The sequence below is a fragment of the Bombina bombina genome, chromosome 2 (genome assembly GCF_027579735.1).
Source record: "Bombina bombina isolate aBomBom1 chromosome 2, aBomBom1.pri, whole genome shotgun sequence".
Classification (NCBI taxonomy): domain Eukaryota; kingdom Metazoa; phylum Chordata; class Amphibia; order Anura; family Bombinatoridae; genus Bombina; species Bombina bombina.
In genome coordinates, this window is record NC_069500.1 from 1,012,715,755 (window position 1) to 1,012,739,594 (window position 23,840).

General features: G+C 37.8%; 1 protein-coding gene across 3 annotated transcripts in view; it reads right to left on the minus strand.

Annotated features, from left to right (window-relative positions):
• Positions 1–23,840, minus strand: part of PRSS12 (serine protease 12) — a 504,723-nt gene that overhangs the window by 358,077 nt on the left and 122,806 nt on the right. For all 3 annotated transcript variants that reach the window (XM_053703591.1, XM_053703592.1, XM_053703590.1), the window contains one exon: positions 12,253–12,431. In XM_053703591.1, coding sequence (XP_053559566.1) covers positions 12,253–12,431 — 179 coding nt within the window. The remainder of the gene's footprint in view (positions 1–12,252; positions 12,432–23,840) is intronic.

Sequence of the window (23,840 nt, forward strand, 5' to 3'; positions counted from 1 at the left end):
GCATAGGGTTTCACAAGCAAAAAAGAAGGTGCTCCAATGGCATAATAACTTTGAGTATATACCCCAATAGTGATAGGTCCCCATTATGTCTAGGATACTCACAAACATGAAGCACTTATCACAAAGTGCTAATAAATCAGTCTGGGTCATCAAGAGCACCCCAGCTAGCTTAACTACGGTCACCAAATTCAGCCACAGGTATACACATAAATCCCACAGTGATGAGACAAATCACAATCCAGGATACCAAAAGGCTAAACAAAACTCCCCAAGCCCAAGCTTGGAAGTGTTTTATTAAAAGAAATGTGCAATATGCAGTATAAAACAAATATACAGCTGGGCGTGTTTCGCGAGAGAATCTTGCTTCATTAAGCAGCACAATAAAATAAAGTTAAAACAATGGTGACCAAATACAAGTATATATACTGTATGCATTAAAATAAATGACATCAATAATACATCTTATTACAAATAGAATAAAACACACGTCAGTAATAAAATCAACACTTGATGGAATTCTTCGCACACTCCATTGAAGCCTATGGGGAGAAGAAGCTAACATGGTCATGATATCTGAACTCCTGAAGTTAGCGTGCATAGGGTATTACTACCACACAAACAATTTACTTTCAATTTGTAATACACGTGCTAACCTTCCCGCATTAAACATTTACTTTAAACAAGTGAAAACAAATTTAGCGCAATCTGTAATCTGATCCAAGGTTTTTACCATCTTTTTATTAAAAACTGAGAATATGCCTCACTAAATTGTTATGACTAAATAATTTTTACAAATTGTGCAGATGAATTCCTTTCCTTGATGCCTTCAATACACAGTAATCAGGTAGTTAGTGACAAAACAGGGTTGTTCAAATATGAATATAGTAGTCTTTTAGGAAGCATCCAACACTCAAGCCATTGAAGTTTGACCTAACGTGTGCCTAAATCAAACATGGGGTATTGTCTGATGATCCCACTGTACATATTTACAATATGCATAGCTCAAATTCAAGATTTTAATTGCTCTTAAAAGGTAAAAAAAACAAAAAACATTTTCCAGTAAGCCGACACTCAGATTTTGGATTAATAGAATTAAAATATATGTTTGCCCCATTTATACAATCAGAACACCATTGAGTAGTTTACTTTTCAAAAAAAAATGTGTGCAACAGTGATAGAAAACTGTCATACCCAAAAACATTTTTTTCAGGACTTTCAACCCAGAGATACATTCCCTGACCCTCACCCTGGACTTGTCTACCCACTGTCTGTAAACTTTTTAGCCTATAGACTGCAAGTCCTTCAGAACAAGACCCTTGTCCGTTTGTATTTGTGTTGTTTATTCTGTTTTATTTATCTATTCTTTTTTTTTTTTTACCATGAATCAGCATCATTATATACCCAGTGCTAAGGAAACTGGCAGTGCTTTATTAATAAATTATGACAACAATAATGACAATAATAATTAAAGGGACATAATACTCATATGCTAAATCACTTGAAACTGATGCAGTATAACTGTAAACAGCTGACAGGAAAATATCACCTGAGCATCTCTATGTAAAAAAGGAAGATATTTTACCTCACAATCTCCTCAGCTCAGCTCAAGTTCTGTGTAAAAGGTTATACTCAGCTGCTCCCAGCTGCAGGTATTTGACTTAAAGGGCCACTAAACCCAAAATCTTTCTTTCATGATTCAGATAGAGAATAGAAATTTAAACAACATTACAATTTACTTCCATTATTTATTTTGCTTCATTTTTTAAATATCCTTAGTTGAAGAAAAAGCAATGCACATGGTGAGCCAATCACACGAGTCTTCTATGTGCAGCAACCAATCAGCAGCTAGTGAGCATATCTAGATATGCTTTTCATCAAAGAATATCAAGAGAATAAAACAAATTAGATAATATAAGTAAATTAGAAAGATGTTTAAAATTGCATTCTCTTTCTAAATCATAAAAGAAAAAATGTGGGTGGCATGTCCCTTTAACTCTCATGAGATTTCATAGTAAGCTGAATAGGGAAATAATATGAGAGTGCACAAGGCTCATCCCCTAAGCTGTCCCAGGACAGACATACTAATATGCTGCTTAGAAATCCTTTAGAATGGGATGTGGCTACTGAGGAACTTTTGAGGTAAAATATCTTTCTTTTTTACATAGAGATGTTCAGGTGATATTTTCTAGTCAGCTTTTTACAGCTATACTGCATCATTTTCAAGTGTTTAAACGTTTGGGTATTATGGCCCTTTAACACTTATAAACAATATATAATGATACAATAATTAAAAAGTCCATTGGGTATGTTAGTGCAATTATGCACACAAAAAAGCTTTAGTTTGTTGTTGCCAGATAACTCAGCATAACAACTCAGATTTGCTTCCTTTGAAAAGGAAATTACTTTTACAATTTACTTGTATTATCAAATTGACGTCCTTTGCATGGTATTATTTGTTTAAAAGAAGTTAGGTAGCTTCTGGATAAACTGTGCCAGCTGTTTTGCATGAATGCTTTTGGGCACTAGGTGGCAGCACTGTTTTCACAACCACAATATATACTATTGTTTAAAGGGACAGTCTACTTGAAAAATGTTATTGTCTAAAAAGATACATCTTTCAAAACTACTGCCATGTATTGCTCCATAATACTACATCCTTCTGAGCCTACCTACTATATTTTAAACAAAAATTACCAAATAAAAACAAAGCAAATTTTATAATGGAAGTACAAAAAATATTTAAATTTTTAAATTGTACAATCTATCTGCATCATGAAATTCATGTAACTCTATTTAAGGTTTCTAATGGTTTCCCCTTTAAAACATCAATGCGCTAAAAATTGCTGCATTCAAGTTATAAGAATTACTGCATTACTAGGCAATTATAATATATTTAAAGTATATGTAATAGAATACAAGTAGCTTTCTGTCTTCTTATACAGTACTTTCTTACACCAGTTTTATTTTTCATCTGTACCTTTTTTTCCCTTTTTACTATCCTAGATCTTTGATGCCAGTTAAAGGGACACTCAATCAACATTAAACTTTCACTATTCAGATAGAGCATGCCATTTTAAACAACTTTCCAATTTACTTCCATTAACTAAATGTGCACATTCTTTTTATATTTAAACTTTTTGAGTCACCAGCTCCTACTGAGCATGTGCAAGAATAAGTGTGTATACATTTGTGAATGGCTGATGGCTGTCACATGGTACGTGTATGCATTTGTGATTGGCTGATGGCTGTCACATGGTACAGGGGAAGTGGAAAAAGACAACTTTTAAAATTGTCAGAAAAAAAATCAACTACTCATTTGAAGTTCAGACTAAGTGCTATTGCATTGTCTTGTTATCTAGCATTTGTTGATTATGCAAATCTACTGTGTTGACTGGTCCTGCAGTATTGTAGTAAACCTAGTTTATGATGTTGGCCCTAAGTATAATAGACAGCAGGAAAACTTCAAAGTGCTGCTATTTTGGAGCAAATTAAACAGTACGTGAGACACCATGATATAAATCAATAATCTTGCTATACCGTAATGCAACAGATGAATTTAAACCCAAATCAATATGTTTCTCTTTAACAAACTGTCCGTGGCGATAAGAGATGGTATAATCGGTTAGTAAATAAAATGCACATACCATAGATCATCATCAAAAATAAACTCCAAGATGTAAAAAGACCACTCTATTAATTTTTATTTCTAATTCTTTGGTAATTAAGATGCATTATTTAGTGTAACAAGCTCTGTTTGTTCATAAGATAGAAGACATAGGGAGATATATAAAGATTCAAAGCTGCTATAGAGGGTTACAAATTGATGTATGAAGAAAATGATGTGGGTGGACTTCAGACTATAAGCAATGCTAGTTCTATGTTTATATCATTATTGCCAAATTTGAGATTTCTGCAAAGGCGCAATTTGCTCTATAGTTCCAGTTGAAGTTTTTGTTTGTAAAATCATATACAGAGTGTCTAATTAAAGAACAGTAACTGCATTACTAGCCAACTAAATACATGTAATATCCTTGCAGTCACTATCTGTTTACTGCTCCTATATGGACTGCAGAGTAAAATATTTCCTGATTTTTGATAGTTTGAATGCAAATATATGCTTTGTTTTAAATCAACAAAAGTTTTTTTCCCCATTGAATTTCCATATCGTTTTTAAAACCATATCAGGAGTTTCTAATAATTTCTGCAGCAGTTTTGCCTATCATCCAGTGAAACAATTAGATGTCTGGCTCATTGTAAAGATTGGTGACAATTTTGTTTAAAAAAATCTCCTATGCTTATTTTAACAACAGATTTTTTTTATTCTAAAACAATGTGCAAAAACATAACATAATGCTCCTATTTAACTAAATCTGAATAATTTGCAGAGAGTATTTTAAAGGGACAGTCTACACCAGAATTGTTATTGTTTTAAAAGATAGATAATCCCTTTATTACCCATTCCCTAGTTTTGCATAACCAACACAGTTATATTTATATATTTTTTACCTCTGTGATTATCTTGTATCTAAGATTCTGCAGACTGCCCCTTTATTTCAGTTCTTTGACAGACTTGCAGTTTAGCCAATCAGTGATGGCTCCCAGGTAACTTCACGTGCACGAGCACAGTGTTATCTATATGAAAAACATGAACTAACACCCTCTAGTGGTGAAAAACCTGTTAAAATGCATTCTTAAGAGGCGGCCTTCAAGGTCTAAGAAATTAGCATATGAACCTCCTAGGTTAAGCTTTCAACTAAGAATACCAAGAGAACAAAGAAAAATTGGTGATACAAGTAAATTGGAAAATTGTTTAAAATGACATGCCCTATATGAATCATGAAAGTTTTTTTGGACTAGACTGTCCCTTTAAGGCCATTTGGGGCTAGATTACAAGTCGAGCACAAAATATCACTTTTGCAAAAGCGATATTTGCGCTCCACTCATAAATAACAGCACACGCAAATGTATGCTGGTATTACAAGTATTACTTCACGTTCACATTAATCGGAAGCATTGCGCTCAAGAGAGACTCGTTCTCATTCCATTAGACACAACTGGGAACCTAGCGCAGCTAAGGGAGTAAGTTGCCCAGTGATGGGCAGCAGTTGTAAATAAATATATATATGCATGAATATATATATATATATATTTATGTATTTATATGAGTATATACACATATTAACACATAAATATATATGTATATAAGCATATACATAAATATTTATAGAGAACACACAGTTCCTCATACACCGCAATATAAAGGCATTTTTCAGTGCTGTTTTTTTTTCTAACACCCCACACCCGCCAACTTTAACCCCATTAAACTGCTTTGTGCAGTTTTTTTATAACAAAAAAAATGCTCATATTGAATGTGTGATAATCCTGTGCAGTCAGTCAGTAGCTGCTGGCTGACAAGTAACATTTTCAATGCCACCACTTACAAACCAATAGAAGAAAATGCAGTGATTTTAGCATTGCCAGACAAAGGGTTTCATGCACCCCAGAGCAAGCCTTAACATTTGCCCGTCCCCCCACTTGTTGTTGCTCTCACTCACAGGCCAGTGGCTTTTTGCTGCCTCTGCCAAGGCTGCTGTCTCTGTCCGAGAAGCACTGATGCAGATGCCAGTACCTTGTGCAGCCAGCTGAAACCTAGGTTCACCTAATGCACAGGGTGGCCCTCGATTATTTTTGTCTAATACCCTATAACAACATCTGTATGCAGAAAGAAGAAATCTATCAAGACCTAAACTGCTGTTCACTTGTGATTTCTCTGCTGTCCTATCCCTGCTGTGCTTTAAAGCTGCATAGAACAGTATGACTAGGATCTTATTGTGAGACTGAAATGTTACACTTTATATGGCATATGAGCAGTAACTAAGACAGAATTCGAAAATAGCTTACTGAATCACAAGAACATGTGTAATAAAGCAATTGTCAGGATTGTAATTTATCACAATAAGTGTTAAAGGGACATAAAACCCCATATTTTTCTTTCATTATTTAGATAGAGACAATTTTAAACAACTTTCCAATTTACTTATATTGTTTAATGTGCTTCCTTTTCTTGTTATCCTTTGCTGAAAGATTTATCTAGGTAAGCTCAGGAGCAGCAAAGAACCTATCTTCTAGCTGCTGATTGGTGGCTGAATATATATGCTGATTGTCATTGGCTCACCCATGTTTTCAGTTAGAAACCAGTAGTGCACTGCTGCTCCTTCAACAAATGATGCCAAGAGAATAAAACAAATTAGATAATATAAGTAAATTGGAAAGTTGTTTAATATTGTAATCTCTATCTGAATCATAAAAAAAAAAAATTGGGTTTTGTGTCCCTTTAACTTCTAAATAATCCATAAAACAACCAGACCCTTAATTTAGCAGATTATCAAGGTAATCACTGCACAGCAACTACATATAAGTAGTAAAGTTTAAAATGTTTTATGGGGAAATGACCTGCACTACCTGATTTATCTTGTGTTGTACCTTTAAACAAAACATGACAAAGGCCCATTGCCTACAGACATCCTGCATTATGGAAAACCTCTGGAAAATGTGGGGACGGATGTGCAAAAAAACATCCCCAAGACTTATGCAGGCAAACTGTCAAAGAAATATCAGAACAGCCAGAAACAGTTATAACATTTAGAGATTAAATGGTATAGAAAATAAAACACTGTAGCTCCTAGTAATTTTTAATAAATAAATACAATTTAAAAAAAATATTTTTAACATATCTGTACTTTTTACAACATATCAATAAAATATGGTAGTAAGGAACTTTAAGGGGACAGAAGACTCAAAACATTGCTGCCATACCTATGAAAAAGCATTATTTAAACATGTTAACAATATTTTCTTTGTAAAAATGTAAGATAAAGCTGATTAATGTAATTATGAAAATAACAGGAAGTGGTACAAGGCCTTAAGGCCTGAGTGCTCACTGGCTTTGGGGCAGATCTCCCATTAATTGATTGCAATACATTTTAAAATAATCTCTTTTAGATGCAACAAAGAAAAAATGTATTGGTGTACTTTTTTATTACGAGACGTAAAAACAGTGAAATAATTTAGACGTTCCCACTTTCTAAGCCTAGTTCCTTTAAAAGGAAGGCGAGCTGCAGGCAGAATAGAGGTGCTCAGCAGGAATATAATGGGGCGCTCCTTATAATCGTCTCATACAACACTACAAAAGAAGTAACATCAATGTTTGATGACATGCGAATCTGTTCATCTTGTCTTCTCTCTTACTTTACATTATAAACCTGCAGCTCTCCTTTAATGTACAAGCCTTGAATTATAAATGAGAGCACAGCTGCGGCTCCTGTAATGGACAAGACAGTACCCCCTCACTGTGCTTAATTGATCTTGGAAGTAGCTAGCTGGGAGAAAACGTCTCTTTCTATTTCCAGCATTTTCAAAATTGCAGTTTTGTTTTGTTTCTTTGGAATTTTTTTACCTAAAATAAGCGTAAAATTGATAGTGAAAATGGGAAGGTTTAAAGCAATGAAAAAAAAGAATTGCTCTTTTGTCATTCTGCCAGAGGCGACAGTCATTCATAGAAAACTTTCCCAAACTATTTAACAAAGAAAATACAAGAGATGTTGAAAAAGTGTTAAAGGTCAGTAAATGGCCTCCCAGCAGGAATATCAGTGACTTTTCTTCCACGTTGGTGTCAATCCTCTGAGCAAGATTACTCAGCCACAAAAACACACTAAAATTTATTAAACTGTCAGGGATCAAGAAAACAAGACAAATCTTGTTAACATGTGTTTCTGTAAAGACAAAATGACATTTATTCATTGTTTGTTCAACCTATGTGTATCTTCCAACCAGCCCGCGTTCTGCAGGATTGTCACGAGTTCATAGGTATGTCCTGCTTTCCAACCTGCAGCCACTCAGTGTCTCACTTGAAGAGACTGCCCAAAACCACACTCAGACATGCCTACAAACCTCCCAGACACGCAAACAAACCATATGTATCCCTCCCCATTTACAAATTAGATACACAATATCTCACAGTTTTTGCTTCCATACTGTTAGATATTGAATGAATAATTTGCATATCTTACCCAGAGTTCTCTGGTGTATTGATAACAAAGTATGCAGATTGCTTCCATGAAAAAGCAAACAGGAATACTTGCTCAGCTGTGCTGATTGAATATACAATACTTTTTATGGTTCTTACTGATATGTAATGGAAGCTTTTGACCTCAAAGTTTTGTCTACTCCATAGCTTAAAGGGACACTGTACCCCAATTTTTTCTGTCATGATTCAGATGGAGCATGCAATTTTAAGCATCTTTCTAATTTACTCCTATTGTCAAATGTTCTTTATTCTCTTGGTATCTATATTTGAAAAGCAAGAATTTAAGTTTAGATTCCGGCCCATTTTTGGTGAACAACCTGGGTTGTCCTTGCTGATTGGACAGCACCAATAAACAAGTGCTGTCCATGGTTCTGAACCACAAATTGGCTGGCTCCTTAGCTTAGATGTCTTCTTTTTCAAATAAAGAAAGCAAGAGAACGAAGAAAAATTGATAATAGGAGTAAATTAGAAAGTTGCTTAAAATTGCTTGCTCTACTTGAATCACAAAAGAAAAAATTTGGGTTCAGTGTCCCTTTAAATGAATATTGTGTTTCGCCTAGAAATAAGCTTCACTAATCAGCAAAACAAACTTATTTTCTGCTGAGAGTTAATAAACTTGAAACAGCTGTCCAGAAGTGGTTTTTGTTTTGCAGCACTTTACCCCATAACAGAATTCAGTGGTCAGACACAGAATGGAAGCAAAAACTGTGAGATAGAAAAACATAGATGTTGGCAGATAAGAGCCATAGGCCCATCAAGTCTGTCTGATATTTCCTAAAGGTAAAAACTTATCTAGTTTGTAGGATAGCCTTATGCATATCCCAGGAATTCTTAAAGTCCCCCACAGTGTTTGTCATTACCACCTCTTGTGGAAGTTTATTCCATGAATCAATCACCTTTTTACATTGTATATATCATTTGAATATCTCACCCAGAGTTCTCTGGTGAATTGGTAACAATGTATACAGACAACTTCTATAAGTTGTCCGCTGCAATTTCTAAGTCGTCTAGGACTAGTGAACCACTGGAAATGATAAGCCCTGTATATATATATATATATATATATATATATATATATATACACATTAAGGGTACTCTGTCCCTTTCCTTCAAAGTACTCTTAATGTGTTTCCACTGACTTGTTATACCATCTGCAGAGTTTGAAATGTATGGGGAATTGCTCTTTTATGTATATTTTTGTGTATTAAATAGTTTCCCCCCTTCATAAAACCCCAATTAAATGGATTTAACTTGTAGGGAGAGCACTCTTAATTAGTTTATCTGTCTAATTATTTCCAAAAGGTCCTCCTTATTTCACACTGTTTACTCAAACACCAATACAAAGGACCTGATGATCAAAAACTGGCCGGAATAATGCGAAATCTTTGGGGTCTTTTTATAACATTATATTGCAATGTATAAGTTTCTCCTTTACAGTCAGAGCCCTACATTGCAAAATAAACAGTTCTCAAGTTAGAATTTGCCTTTATAAAATTATTTGAGGGATCTCACAGTACAAAAGAGACTTCTGATGAAACTTTAGATCTGGCCCATAGAGAGAACAATGGAAAATAAACATTTCAGAATTTGGAGCATCATCTAAACATTCTCGTTTTTCTATAACCAGTACTTAAAGGGCCATAATACCCAAATGTTGAAACACTTGAAAGTGACGCTGCATAGCTGTAAAAAGCTGACTAGAAAATATCACCTTAATATCTCTATGTAAAAAAGAAAGATATTTTACCTCAAAAGTTCCTCAGTAGCCACATCCCATTGTAAAGGACTTCTAAGCAGCAAATCAGTATGTCTGTCCTGAGACAGCTAATGGAGTGAGCCTCGTGCAATCTCATGTTATTTCCCTATTCAGTTTAAAGGAAGTTTACTATGAAATCTCATGAGAGTTAAGTCAAATCTCATGAGATCACAGTAAAAAAGTTCAGGACCTCAGCACTGCAGTGCTGATGCTGATTGGCAGCTGTTCATTTCTTCATTTTTTTTTTTTTACCTGCAGCTGGGAGCAGCTGAGTATAACCTTTTACACAGAACTTACTCTGGTGAGCTGAGGAAATTGTGAGGTAAAATATCTTCCTTTTTTACATAGAGATGCTCAGGTGATATTTTCCTGTCAGCTTTTTACAGTTATACTGCATCAGTTTCAAGTGATTTAGCATATGAGTATTATGTCCCTTTAAGGTAATTACATTTTCAGTATAGATGGGGATACAACTGGCAAAATTAGCTATTTTCAAATGACAAAATGAAGGTAAATGAGATGTTTGTAAACAATGTAACTGATAGCAGATAAAATAGATTAAATGAGAAAAAAAAAATGCATGATAGAAATATTTTGGGTTTTATCAGCTTTTAACCCCTTACTCACTTGCATTAAGAATAAGCTTAGAGAAACTGAAAGCTTAGAGCAACAAAAATAATAAGGTACTTTTGTTATTTATCAACTTCTATTAATTATTAATAACTACACACTAAATATCACATTTTTATCCACACACTGACGAAAAAATGTCTTCGTATAATTGCTTTAAAAGTCATACAAATTAATACTTTAGGCAAGTGAGACCACACTAAGGGCTAGATTTATCAAAGGCTAGGCGAACTCTGTATGTTCTTCGCCTGTAACTGCGCCCCAGCTCGCCTCTGGAGAGGCGCACATGTGCGCCTAAATTTATCAAAAAAATAGACGTAACTTTGTGCAGGCGAGCTGGGGCGTAGTAATGATAAATTGCGCCTGTCGGGAACAGCATTTACTCCCTATTTACTCCCTATAAATATGTGCGCCACCATGTTTTGATTATTAAAAAAACGTTTTTTAGGTAACTAATTAGCTAATATTTATATTACACAATGTTTCTGTGCTGTTTGTGCCTTAAGTTGACACAAAAATTAATATATCAATAGATCGATATATACATATAAAACTTTTAGTACCATATGCGCCTGTGGAAGCGCAAATTACTGGGAATAACAGTATCTTCTTTGCGCTGAACTTTTGAAAAATTAGTTGAAAGAGTAAAGTACGGCATCTCAAGATGTAAAAGCATGTATTATAATGGTGTTCGACTCAGTCTGTATGGCGAAATATACAACACACAATTACAGCCGGAATTATCGGCGCAAAGCAATGATGAATAAGTAACTGGGCGTATTTGTAGGTCGGGCTGTTAAATTACACCTATTACTAATGTATATTGGTGCACTCGGGAGTGCGCCTGTGCACCTAGGCGAATGCAAGTGAAGTGCAAAGAAGTTTCTTTCAGATTTGCGCAATTATAGGCGCAGAGTGCTTTGATAAATATGAGGATCCGTTTGTATGCGTTATTTTGGACGATATTAGAGGAGAATGGCTTTGATAAATCTAGCCCTAAGTTCTATAAAAATCTGGAATTCCCAGCATGCAGCTAACTGCCTCCCACAAAAAGCAATGAAGCAAATGTAACAGGGAGTTCTTGAAACACATATCAACATGTTTTTAAGGAAATACATATCAAATAGTCCTTTTTAACATTAAAATAAGTGAGTTGTGTATTTTGATATAAATTTGCCATCTTACATTTGATAACATAAAACAATGAGACCGTAAGATGTAAAATATAAAGTGCGTGATTGCTAAATGTCATTTCTCTATGATGCGGTTATTGTTTCCTTTTTTCTCACGTTTCCTAAAGATCTCATTAGCTATACGAGATATTAAGTATCTGTCTATTAAATATATATACATACTAGGCGATACGCCAGCCCAGAGGGCAGTCTATTTTTTAAGAACTACAAACCCCAAAGCTAATATTACAAAAAATAAAAATGTAAAATTACAGAAAAAATGAACAAAGCTATCCAAAATAAAAAATTTAAACCTAAACTAATACCCCTATAAAATTAAAAAATCCCCCAAAATAAAAACACTCCCCACAAGGATTCTTAAAACAATATGTAAAATATAATTCAGCCTCAATTAATGAACTTTAATGTTATTTTAATTTAAAAATACATTGCATTTCCCAGTTGTATCTCTATGTTGTATCCTTGAGAAATAATCTATGTAATTCAATATACATAACTTTTACATTGGTGGGGGAAACCTTCTTTTTGTCCAGTTCTTATTTAGTTCAGTATATGATATGTACGTTGATAGAACATTGTGTCTTTACCTTGTGTAAAACTACAAGAGACAGCAGCTGCTAGATTCTGCGGGCATGCCCCACCCTGCCAAATGGACTTTTCACATAGTAGTATATTTTCTTCATTGCCACGGCAACGTACATCATTCCAAAGTGCAGGAGATAGACTTTGTCCAGACAATAGGATCTTCTTAGAAGTACCTTTATCCCTGTTGGATGATAAATGTATTTATTGTTTTTTTTTAATTTAGTGTCACATGTATTCATCATTTTGTGGATGATTGTGCTTATACATTACAACTTAAAGGGATATGAAACACAAAAACTTTCTTTTGTGATTCAGACACAGCAAACAATTGGAAAAAAACTTTTCAATTTACTTTTATTATCAAATTTGTTTTGTTTCCATTATTTTCTTTATTTAAGAGATACTTAGATGGGCATCAATAGCTGCTTTTCAACAAAAGATACCAAGAGAACAAATACAATTTGATAATAAAAATAAAATTAGAAAAGACAAGCTCTATCTTAATAATGAAAGAAAAATTTGGAGCTTCATATCCCTTTAATGAAGAAATCAAGTTTAAAAAACATTATCAGAAATTATTAGCAGGCCATGAGCAAAATTAAACCTTTAAACGTCTGATACGGCAAACAGCATTAGGATAAAGTTATAACCTTGCTGGGGGGGTATATTGTAGTTGTATTTGCTCCATATTTATTTATTTTAGTATTTGTTCCATATTTATTTACTTTAGTTTTTTAAATGCTGCAATCAGTTTAACACTGTAGAAAGAAAACATAAACATCTATTACATTGTTTTAGGGAATTTCTAATGGAAATATTTGAGCAATTATGTTTTTCAATCTTTTAATATGTAAAAGTATATATATTAATTAAGAAATTGTTGATTTCTGTTTTAGCAAATTTTTCATCTGACATCAAGAAGAACAGAGTGGGTTTTTCCATAAAATCGTGAAAAGAGTAAAAGTTAGATAGATAATCCAAAGTTGCCGAACTAAATGTACAGACCGTTATTTAAAAAACCCAGTGTACAGACCATGATTTCCACACGTCACTCTCACTGTTCACAACATGTTTTCTCTTTGCCACAACTGTAAGAAGATCTCAGCTTTAAGTAAACAAGACTGAACAGCAAATACTTAAATCCTGATCACTACAACCTGATTGATAAAGCGCATTCCTAAAGCGGAGAATACTGTATTTCATAATCCCACAAATCTGAGTATAAAATAAAAACAAGGATATTAAGTGCGTGATTACTAAATGACATTTCTCTATGATGCGGTTATTATTTCCATTTTTTTCACGTTTCCTAAAGATCTCATTAGCTGTACGAGATATCAAGGATCTGTCTATTAAATACATATCCATATGTAAATGTCTGTACCTCCCAATGCCAAGGGATATTCCATAATGCTGAATATAGGTTTAATACATCTAGACCATATCTTGATATTTAGATCTAAAATGGTATTTGAGTGTATTGCTCACACACAAGATAATACAAGTATTCCAAAGCATCTTGTAATACAGGCATATATGTTGAAACAGACATGTTTGCACATTATCATCACCCTTTGTGTGATCAATTTGTTGTGCCCATTTTGTTGCCGAAAATAAAGTGCAAACTCTATGGTTGAGAGGATTGTGATTACCAAAACCATTGCTCTCCATGCATTATATGTGTGATTTTCCTGCTAACTGCTTTGAACAAATCATCCTATAATATAAAAGGCCAAGTGTGTTTGTCCGAAGCTGTCATGCGCAGTAGAGACTGCACGAGGACAAACACAGCTGGCCTTCAACAGACTGACCTTCTGGCATTTGACCGGGCGTGACAGGGGCGGGGCCGGACATGACGCGGGTGGGGCGGGGCCATGCGACTGTGAAAGAGAAAGCTCAAAAGAGGGGGGATAGAGAGAGAGCAAAAGAGGGGGGATAGAGAGAGCAAAAGAGAGGGAGAGAGACAGCAAAAGAGAGGAGAGAGGGAGAGCAAAAGAAAGGGGAGAGAGAGAGCAAAAGAGGGGGGGAGAAAGACAGCAAAAGAGAGGGAGAGAAATAGCAAAATAGATGGGGGAAAGAGAATAAAAGAAAGGGGAGAGAGAGAGAGCAAAAGAGAGGGGGAGAGAGTCAGCAAAAGAGAGGGAGTGAAACAGCAAAATAGAGGGGGAAAGAGAGCAAAAGAAAGGGGAGAGAGAGAGAGCAAAAGAGGGGGGATAGAGAGAGCAAAAGAGGGGGGAGAGAGAGAGCAAAAGAGGGGGAGAGAGACAGCAAAAGAGAGGGGGAGAGAGACAGCAAAAGAGGGGGGAGAGAGAGAGCAAAAGAGGGGGATAGAGAGAGCAAAAGAGAGGGGGGAGAGAGAGAGCAAAAGAGAGGGGAGAGAGAGAGCAAAAGAGAGGGGAGAGAGAGATCAAAAGATGGGGATAGAGAGAACAAAAGAGGAGAGAGACAGCGAAAGAGAGGGGGAAAGAGCAAAAAAGGGGGAGGGAGAGAGTAAAAGAGGGGGTTAGAGAGAGCAAAAGAGAGGGGGAGAGAGACAGCAAAAGAGAGGGAGAGAAACAACAAAAGAGAGGGGAGAAAGAGATCAAAAAAATGGGGAGAGAGAGAGCAAAATAGATGGGGGAGAGCGTAAAAGAGGGAGGGAGAGAGAGCGCAAAAGAGAGGGAGGAAAAGAGGGGGAGAGAGAGCAAAAGAGAGGGGGGAGAGAGAGATCAAAAGAGAGGGGGGAGAGAGCAAAATAGAGAGAGGGGGAGAGAGCAGAAGAGAGGGGGGAGAGAGAGCAAAAGAGAGGAGCAGAGAGAGCAAGAGGGATAGAGAGAGAGCAAGGGGTGGAACCGCTGTACTGCAAAAAATGTGTACACAGGCTTTAGGACTAGTAACTTTATATTCGGATATGTTGTTATTGATTGTTGGATCGTGATCACTCAGAACTTGAAACATTCAGATCGTCAGCTAAAAAACTGCCGATAAATAGGATTTGAAGAACTGGAATCTACACCATTTTTTGTTATTTTTCAAACTATTCTGCAGCACAATAATTTGTTTGCAGTGTTTAAAGAAAAACAGCCTACTCTATAAATTCTGTATTGATCTAAATAATACAACAATCTAGCTGTTTGATTAGTTTTATTAAGAACTTTATTTTAATGACAGGGTATTTATAAGGTTATTTTTCCATTTTATATTATTAAGGTTGTTAGAAGAGGCAGTATTTTGTCTACTTTCTTATACACAGATAATTTGCTTGTTGTGTACTATATACAGATATGCTAAGGATTATGTGCTAAAGGAATTGCTTGACAAACTGATCTAGCTCACAGTTCTAAAAACTTCTATTATCCAAGACATATTGGGGCCTATCTATCAAGCTCCGAAAGGAGCTTGACGGCCCGTGTTTCTGGCGAGTCCAGTGGCGTCACTAGGGTTGGTGTCACCCGGTGCGGTAAGTCATGGTGTCACCCCCCCCCCAGAAAGCAGACACACACAAAAACACAGCAGACACACACATACAAACACTCAGACAGACTTAAAAACACACTCAGATGCACACACAAACACTCGGAAACACACTCAGACACACACACAAAAACACACACACAAAAACACTGAGACACACAAAAACTCAGACACACACATACAAAAGATGTAAACTGCACTGCATTAATTAGGAAGTTCATGCCTAGAGCTGCTCCCTGGCTCAGCAGAACATCAAATGAAAGATATACAGAGCACTCTAAAATAAATCACTGAAGAAAAGGTTTAGGCACGCAAACTATGAAAATTCTGCTCTCTGACTCTGTTCCAAGTCTGTCAGTGCACAGCCCTGGGCCTCATGTCACTGAGCAGTGAGCACAGATAGGCAGGCAGGTTTAGGCTAGCAGCGCAACTTTGCAAGCCCCACGGCACACCCACAACATTCATAGTGAAATTGGGCAGGGGAGGAGCAAAGTACAAACAAGCAAAAGCAGCCGGGAAAACTATTTGTTGAAATTGCAGCACTGGCTCAAGGGGCAAAAAAATTGTGTGTGTACAACTTCCCCAGTCCCACTAATGTTCACAAATGCCAGCCTCTAATAAAATAATCTATGCATCTCAACATTGTATTTCTTTGAATTTCAATAAAATTAAAAAAAAAAAAAAAAAAAAAAAAAAATTTTTTTTTTTTTTGGTGTCACCCCCTGGAGGGTGTCACCCGGGTGCGGCCCGCCCCCCCCCGCCCCCCCCTAGTGACGCCACTGGGCGAGTCTTCAGACTCGCCAGAAAGAGCAGTTATGAAACAGCGGTCACAAAGACTGCTGCTCCATAACCTGTCCGCCTGCTCTGAGCAGGCGGACAGACATCGCCGGAAATCAACCCGATCGAGTATGATCGGGTTGATTGACACCCCCCTGCTTGCGGCCGATTGGCCGCGAGTCTGCAGGGGGCGGCGTTGCACCAGCAGCTCTTGTGAGCTGCTGGTGCAATGCTGAATACGGTGAGCGTATTGCTCTCCGTATTCAGCAAGGTGTGGCGGACCTGATCCGCACTGTCGGATCAGGTCCGCCAGACCTTGTTAAATAGAGGCCAAAGTGGTCAATCTTCTCCTGCTTCATCTAAAATTGGCCCTGTCAAAATATATTGCAGTTTTTGTTTTGTTTTGTTTTGTTTGTTTATTGGGGGAGGGGGGTTCTATTTAAATTCTAAATCGTTTTTACTTTCAGGCAAAAAAGAATATTTCAACATGTTTAATTATTGCTCTATTATATGCAGAACAGAAAACGTATGAGACCAATGCCCCTTTAATAATAAACTTACTTCCATAACATACATCCTGCAATTGTGGAATGGATATTAAGGGTTTTCATTATCTGGCCTCTGCCTTATGGAAGGTCATAAATTACGTCTGTAAAGCATACATTATTTATCTTCATGATGTCATTAAATTTGGTTCGGTGAATGGGTCATTGCAAATATTCCAAGAAGAAGCAACAACTGACAGTAGGGTTTATCACCATTCTCAGCTCAATATCTCAATGATGAATCAATATAAAGAGGTGAAATTATCCATAGTAATTTAACCTCTTAAGGACATATGATGGAATTTTTCCGTTATAAAACAATTGAGCAAACTGAAAGCTGTGTCCTTAAAGGGTTAAAGGGACAGTCTACCATAGAATTGTTATTGTTTTAAAAGATAGATAATCCCTTTATTACCCATTCCCCAGTTTTGCATAACCAACACAGTTATATTAATATACTTTTTACCTCTGTGATTACCTTGTATCTAAGAACCTTCTTCCAGCCCCCTGATCACATGGCTGTGACTGTTTATGATCTATTGTCTTAAATTTATCATTGTTTTGTGCTAAATCTTAAATAACCCCCTGTGCCTGAACATAGTGTTATCTATATGGCACACGTGTACTTTCTGTCTCTTGGTGTTGAAAAGAGATTTAAAAAGCATGTGATAAGAGCCAGCCCTCAAAGGCTTAGAAATTAGCATATGAGCCTATCTAGAATACCAAGAGAAAAAAGCAAATTTGATGATAAAAGTAAATTGTTCAAGTTGATTAAAATTAAAATTTCTATCTGAATAATGAAAGTTTAATTTATACTAGACTGTCCCTACCCATTGAGCAGATTAAATGAAAAACTCAGTGAAGGACTCATCTTATAGCAGTTTTACACATGTACACAACCTACAGCAGATAAAGTGCATACAAAGAGAGAAGCGCTCTACCAGGAACGAACAACAGCTCAGTGGCTTGTTCTATGGAGATTTACCACCCGGAAGCAGCCTCTTTTAGACCAGTGTGCTTTTCACAGAAGAAAACTTTCCTGAAGTATATCAGTCTGATCCCGCCAAGTAAGGTCAGTCCAGCCCCGAAATACCAGGCAATTCTCCTCTGAACAAGGAACATGACAACCCCAGACGATCGTTTCGGCCTCCTATGGGCCTCGTCAGTGAGGTGCAGCCACATTCCTCTAAGCACACTGGGCAAGGAGTCCACGTCTGGTTTCCCCCATCACCCATAGGGAGACTTCCCCAGGGTCATAATAATTTGCATACAAAGAGAGAAGCGCTCTACCAGGAATGAACAACAGCTCAGTGGCTTGTTCTATGGAGATTTACCACCCGGAAGCAGCCTCTTTTAGACCAGTGTGCTTTTCACAGAAGAAAACTTTCCTGAAGTATATCAGTCTGATCCCGCCAAGTAAGGTCAGTCCAGCCCCGAAATACCAGGCAATTCTCCTCTGAACAAGGAACATGACAACCCCAGACGATCGTTTCGGCCTCCTATGCGCCTCGTCAGTGAGGTGCAGCCACATTCCTCTAAGCACACTGGGCAAGGAGTCCACGTCTGGTTTCCCCCATCACCCATAGGGAGACTTCCCCAGGGTCATAATAATTTGCATACAAAGAGAGAAGCGCTCTACCAGGAACGAACAACAGCTCAGTGGCTTGTTCTATGGAGATTTACCACCCGGAAGCAGCCTCTTTTAGACCAGTGTGCTTTTCACAGAAGAAAACTTTCCTGAAGTATATCAGTCTGATCCCGCCAAGTAAGGTCAGTCCAGCCCCGAAATACCAGGCAATTCTCCTCTGAACAAGGAACATGACAACCCCAGACGATCGTTTCGGCCTCCTATGCGCCTCGTCAGTGAGGTGCAGCCACATTCCTCTAAGCACACTGGGCAAGGAGTCCACTTCTGGTTTCCCCCATCACCCATAGGGAGACTTCCCCAGGGTCATAATAATTTGCATACAAAGAGAGAAGCGCTCTACCAGGAACGAACAACAGCTCAGTGGCTTGTTCTATGGAGATTTACCACCCGGAAGCAGCCTCTTTTAGACCAGTGTGCTTTTCACAGAAGAAAACTTTCCTGAAGTATATCAGTCTGATCCCGCCAAGTAAGGTCAGTCCAGCCCCGAAATACCAGGCAATTCTCCTCTGAACAAGGAACATGACAACCCCAGACGATCGTTTCGGCCTCCTATGGGCCTCGTCAGTGAGGTGCAGCCACATTCCTCTAAGCACACTGGGCAAGGAGTCCACGTCTGGTTTCCCCCATCACCCATAGAGAGACTTCCCCAGGGTCATAATAATTTGCATACAAAGAGAGAAGCGCTCTACCAGGAACGAACAACAGCTCAGTGGCTTGTTCTATGGAGATTTACCACCCGGAAGCAGCCTCTTTTAGACTAGTGTGCTTTTCACAGAAGAAAACTTTCCTGAAGTTTACAGCAGATAAAGCCCTGAGTCAGCCCCAAATGGGGAGGAGTGAAACACATTCTAATGGGCTATGACACGTAGCCGCTACGCCAGTCCCTAAGCAAAAAACATTGGAACGTTAAATGTCCTATTGGAAATATTGTAAACTCTTCACTGAGGTGGGACCAAACCTGTGGAGCTCCGCTCGTAGTATGAGTATAGAGCCAGCATCGGCATGCATTACCGAAGGTGAAGTGGAGCAGCTGTTTATAGATACCAAATGGTGCTCTGTTATTCCAGGTATTGAGCGTGATGCCTTCATAGTTTATTCTGTGTGCTTATAGTTTGTCAGGAACAATTAATGAAAATTTCACTGATGCTTGTTCAGGTTTGAGAACTTGGTGTGCTTTGATTGTGCTATCAATCTGGTGCAAGTGCCATGCACTATATTATCTATGGACTTTCCAGACTTTATTCCTGTTTGGGGTGAAGCCTTGGTGATACTTTAGTGTGTAGTATTTTCTACATACTCTCTTCTTCTTTTTTCTTAAAGGGACAGTTTACTTGTATTTTTCTATTGTTTAAAAACATAGATAATGTAATGGTGTGTATGCTTTATGTTATATTTTAAGCTCAATAGTTATGCTTAGTTCACTCTGTGTATTATAAACAGTTAACATTTTAGTCAGGTGATTGGAGGTGGTGGGCAGTTGTTGTTAAGATGGATGCTGCTGAATAAAGTCTGTATTCTTGTTCTAGCTCCTTGCTGTTTGCCAATACCTTGTAAAAATCATTACATGGTACCAGAAGTGGGATGAAAAGTAATATGGCAGCAATCAGCAACACAAAGAACATTCCTTCTCTAGATTTAGAGTCAGGGAACATTTCTGACAATTGTTCAAAATGGAGAGAGCTGATTGAACTTGTGTTTGCAGTCCCAGATGCAGACAGATGGACTGATCAACAGAAGGCGGCACACTTTCTGATATGTGTGGGACAAAAGGGACGTGATGTATGCAGAGCCTGGCAGGCAAGCGGGGATATCACTGTAGATGACAAAAAAAAAAAAAACAGAGGTATTGTTTGCAAAGTTTGAAGCATACTGCAATCCAAGAAAAAACTCCACAGTGCAAAGGAAACTGTTTTATGAGAGGAATCAGTGTGGAGGTGAATCTGTGGATGAATGGGTGACACAGCTGCACTTGCTTGCCAAAGACTGTGCTTTTTATGATGCAGGTGATATGATACAAGACCGTATTCTGATGGGCAGAAAGTTTAAAGAAGTTCAGGAAAAGCTGCTGCAGGAAGAAGATTTAAATCTTGCTAAACATATGAAATGTAAAGAAAGGACATGCAGATACTGGAAGGAACACAGCACCAGATCAGTGCTATAAAAAATCAAAGCAGCAGATACTGGCAAGAAAGAGGACACAAGGGGATAAAAGGCAAGTGCGATACTGGGACAAGTAACACACAAGCAACCTGTGGCTACTGTGGAAACATACACAAAAATGCTGCCTGTTCTGCAAGGTGGCAGATATGTAATAAATGCAAGAAAAGAGGACATTTTGCCAGGGTGTGTAAACTGTTTTCCCATATTGCAAGGACACAAACACAGGCTGTACACGCCATAGAGGACAATGATGACAATGCAGGGTCAGACTCAGATTGCACCCCAATATATCTTGCAGCAGTACAGAAATCACTTAAGTCTGCAGATGAAGCAAATGTAACCCTACAGATAGGGGCTCACAAAACTCCAGTCACATTCAAAATAGATATAGAGGCACAAGTAAACTGTGTGCCAAGCCACACATACCTGGACCTCCTCAGAAATAAATCCACCTTAGAGACTCAAGACCTACCAAAACTGTTGGGATATGGTGGTGAAAAGCTGAAAGTGATGGGTCGCTGTCATGCAAAATATTTTTACAAGGGATCTGAAAAGGTCCCAGCAGTATTAGGTCTCAAAACAAGTAAAGAGATTAGACTTGTAAAGATCATTATGACTGTGGATGGTGGGTGTAGCGAACTGTCAAAGGACAACATTAAGCGTGAGTACAATGATCTATTCAAGGGCCTAGGGTGCCTCCCGGGGATTAGCCGCATACGTATAAAAGAGGGTGCACAGCCTGTCATTCATGCCCCAAGGAAAATACCTCTATCTCTTGAGGCTAAAGTCAAACAAGAACTAACAAGGATGGAGAAGTTGGGGTTATTAAAAAAGGTCACAGAACCATCAGAATGGTTCAGTTCTATGGTTAAGGTAGAGAAGAAAAACACAGACGCAATTCGTATTTGCATTGACCCACGTGATTTGAAGAAAGTAATAATGAGAGAACACTACAAACTTCCCACCATAGATGATATAGCTCATAAGCTAGTAGGAGCAACAGTGTTTAGTGTACTAGATGCACAATCTGGTTACTGGCAATTGCATCTTGATCTTGATGAACCCAGCAGTCACCTGACCACTTTCAACTCCCCCTTTGGATGATGGCGCTTCACAAGGCTACCTTTTGGCATTGCTTCTGCTGAGGAGATATTTCAAAAGAAATCACATGAATTGATTGCTGGTCTACATGGTGTTGAAGTAATAATGAATGATTTGCTGGTTTATGGAAAGGATCGTAAAGAACATGACAAAAACCGTATTGCCTTACTCAAGCGGTGTAGGGAGAAAAATCTTAAACTCATTCCACACAAAATGCAAATTGGGGTAGAAGAAGTTCTAACCAAAGAGGGCTTAAAGCCTGATCCAAAGAAGATAGCAGTTATTAGCATGAAGGCCCCATCCTCCAGGAAGGAGCTAGAGACATCATTAGGCATTTTCAATTATCTATCCAAGTTTTCTCAGGACCTTGCTCAGCTGACAGTCCCACTACATGCATTGTTATTTGGTCTTGGGATGCAAATATGGAAAAGACATTTGAGAAAGTAAAAAAAAAAACTGATCACTAAACATCCAGGGGCAATACTGAAATATTTTGATGTAAACTGTGACACTGTGCTTCAAGTGGATGCATCCCAGTTTAGGTTAGGTGCTGTGCTGATTCAACAAGGACATCCTGTTGCAGTATATCTATGGTCGCCCACTGGTTGTAGAAACGGATCACAAACCGTTGGAGTACATCATGCAAAAACCACTATCTGCTATACCTCCACGCCTGCAGAGGATGGTAATGAAACTACAACAGTATGGTCTCACAGTGAAATATAAACCAGGAAAGGAAATTCTGATGGCAAGTACGCTGTCTAGGGTGTTTCCAGAAGGACATGAAGCACGGGATGAACCTGAATTGGAAGAACAGGTATATACAGTACCAGTAAATATTCCAATAGCTGATGTACGGCTGGAAAAAATTAGACAAGATACCAAACAAGCTAAAGTACTAGAAAAACAAATTTTTGTCATGTGCAATGGCTGGCCAGAAAAACTAAAGAAGCTTTCTCCAGAGTTGCAGGGATTCGGGCCTGTGAGAAATAAACTATCCTTTCATACGGATATCATATTTATGGGTGACCGTATTCTTATTCCTAAATCACAGCAGGCAGAAGTACTGGAACAAATTCACCAGGGACATTTGGGCATTACATTGTGTAAGCGCAGAGCATGGGATGTGGTTTAATGGCCTTATTTGGACCTTGATATTGAGACACTTGTGAAGACATGTGAAACCTGCCAGAAATTTCAAAAAAACAATGCAAAAGAACCTCTTACACCATGGAACACCACAGATATTTTTCATTTTGAGGACAACAACTACCTGATAGTAGTAGATTACTACAGCAAATTCTTTGAGCTAGTACAGCTGAGAAATCTAAAAGCATCGGCAATCATATGGGCTTTCAAAACAATACTCTCGAGACATGGAGTGTGTGAAGGACTTGTGTCTGATAATGGCCCGCAATTCTCGAGTGCTGAATTCCAGTGCTTTCTGCGTGAATGGGGAGTCAGGCACAAACCAATAAGCCCCTATCACTCACAGGCCAATGGTTTAGCTGAGAAGTATGATGGCATAGCCAAATCCATTATACGAAAAGCACAATCATCAGGGCAGGATGTGTACCTAGGCCTGTTAAACTATTGTGCAACACCCATGGAGGATTTATGTTCACCTGCACAGCTGCTCATGGGTAGAGCACTGAGGACCACAGTGCCTGTTGCGCCAAAGAAATTGCAGCCTCAGACTATCCCACAGGATCAGGTAACAGGTCAGAGGAACATAAACATGAAAAAGCAAAAACTGTATTTTGACAAATCTACCAAGTTACTTTGTCCACTCAGGGCTGGGCAAGCCGTGAGACACAGATTAACTGGGGATACATGGGAACCTGCACGAAGCTGATTCACCAAGGTCATATGTAATCAAAACCAAGAAAAAAAGCTTAGATGCCTT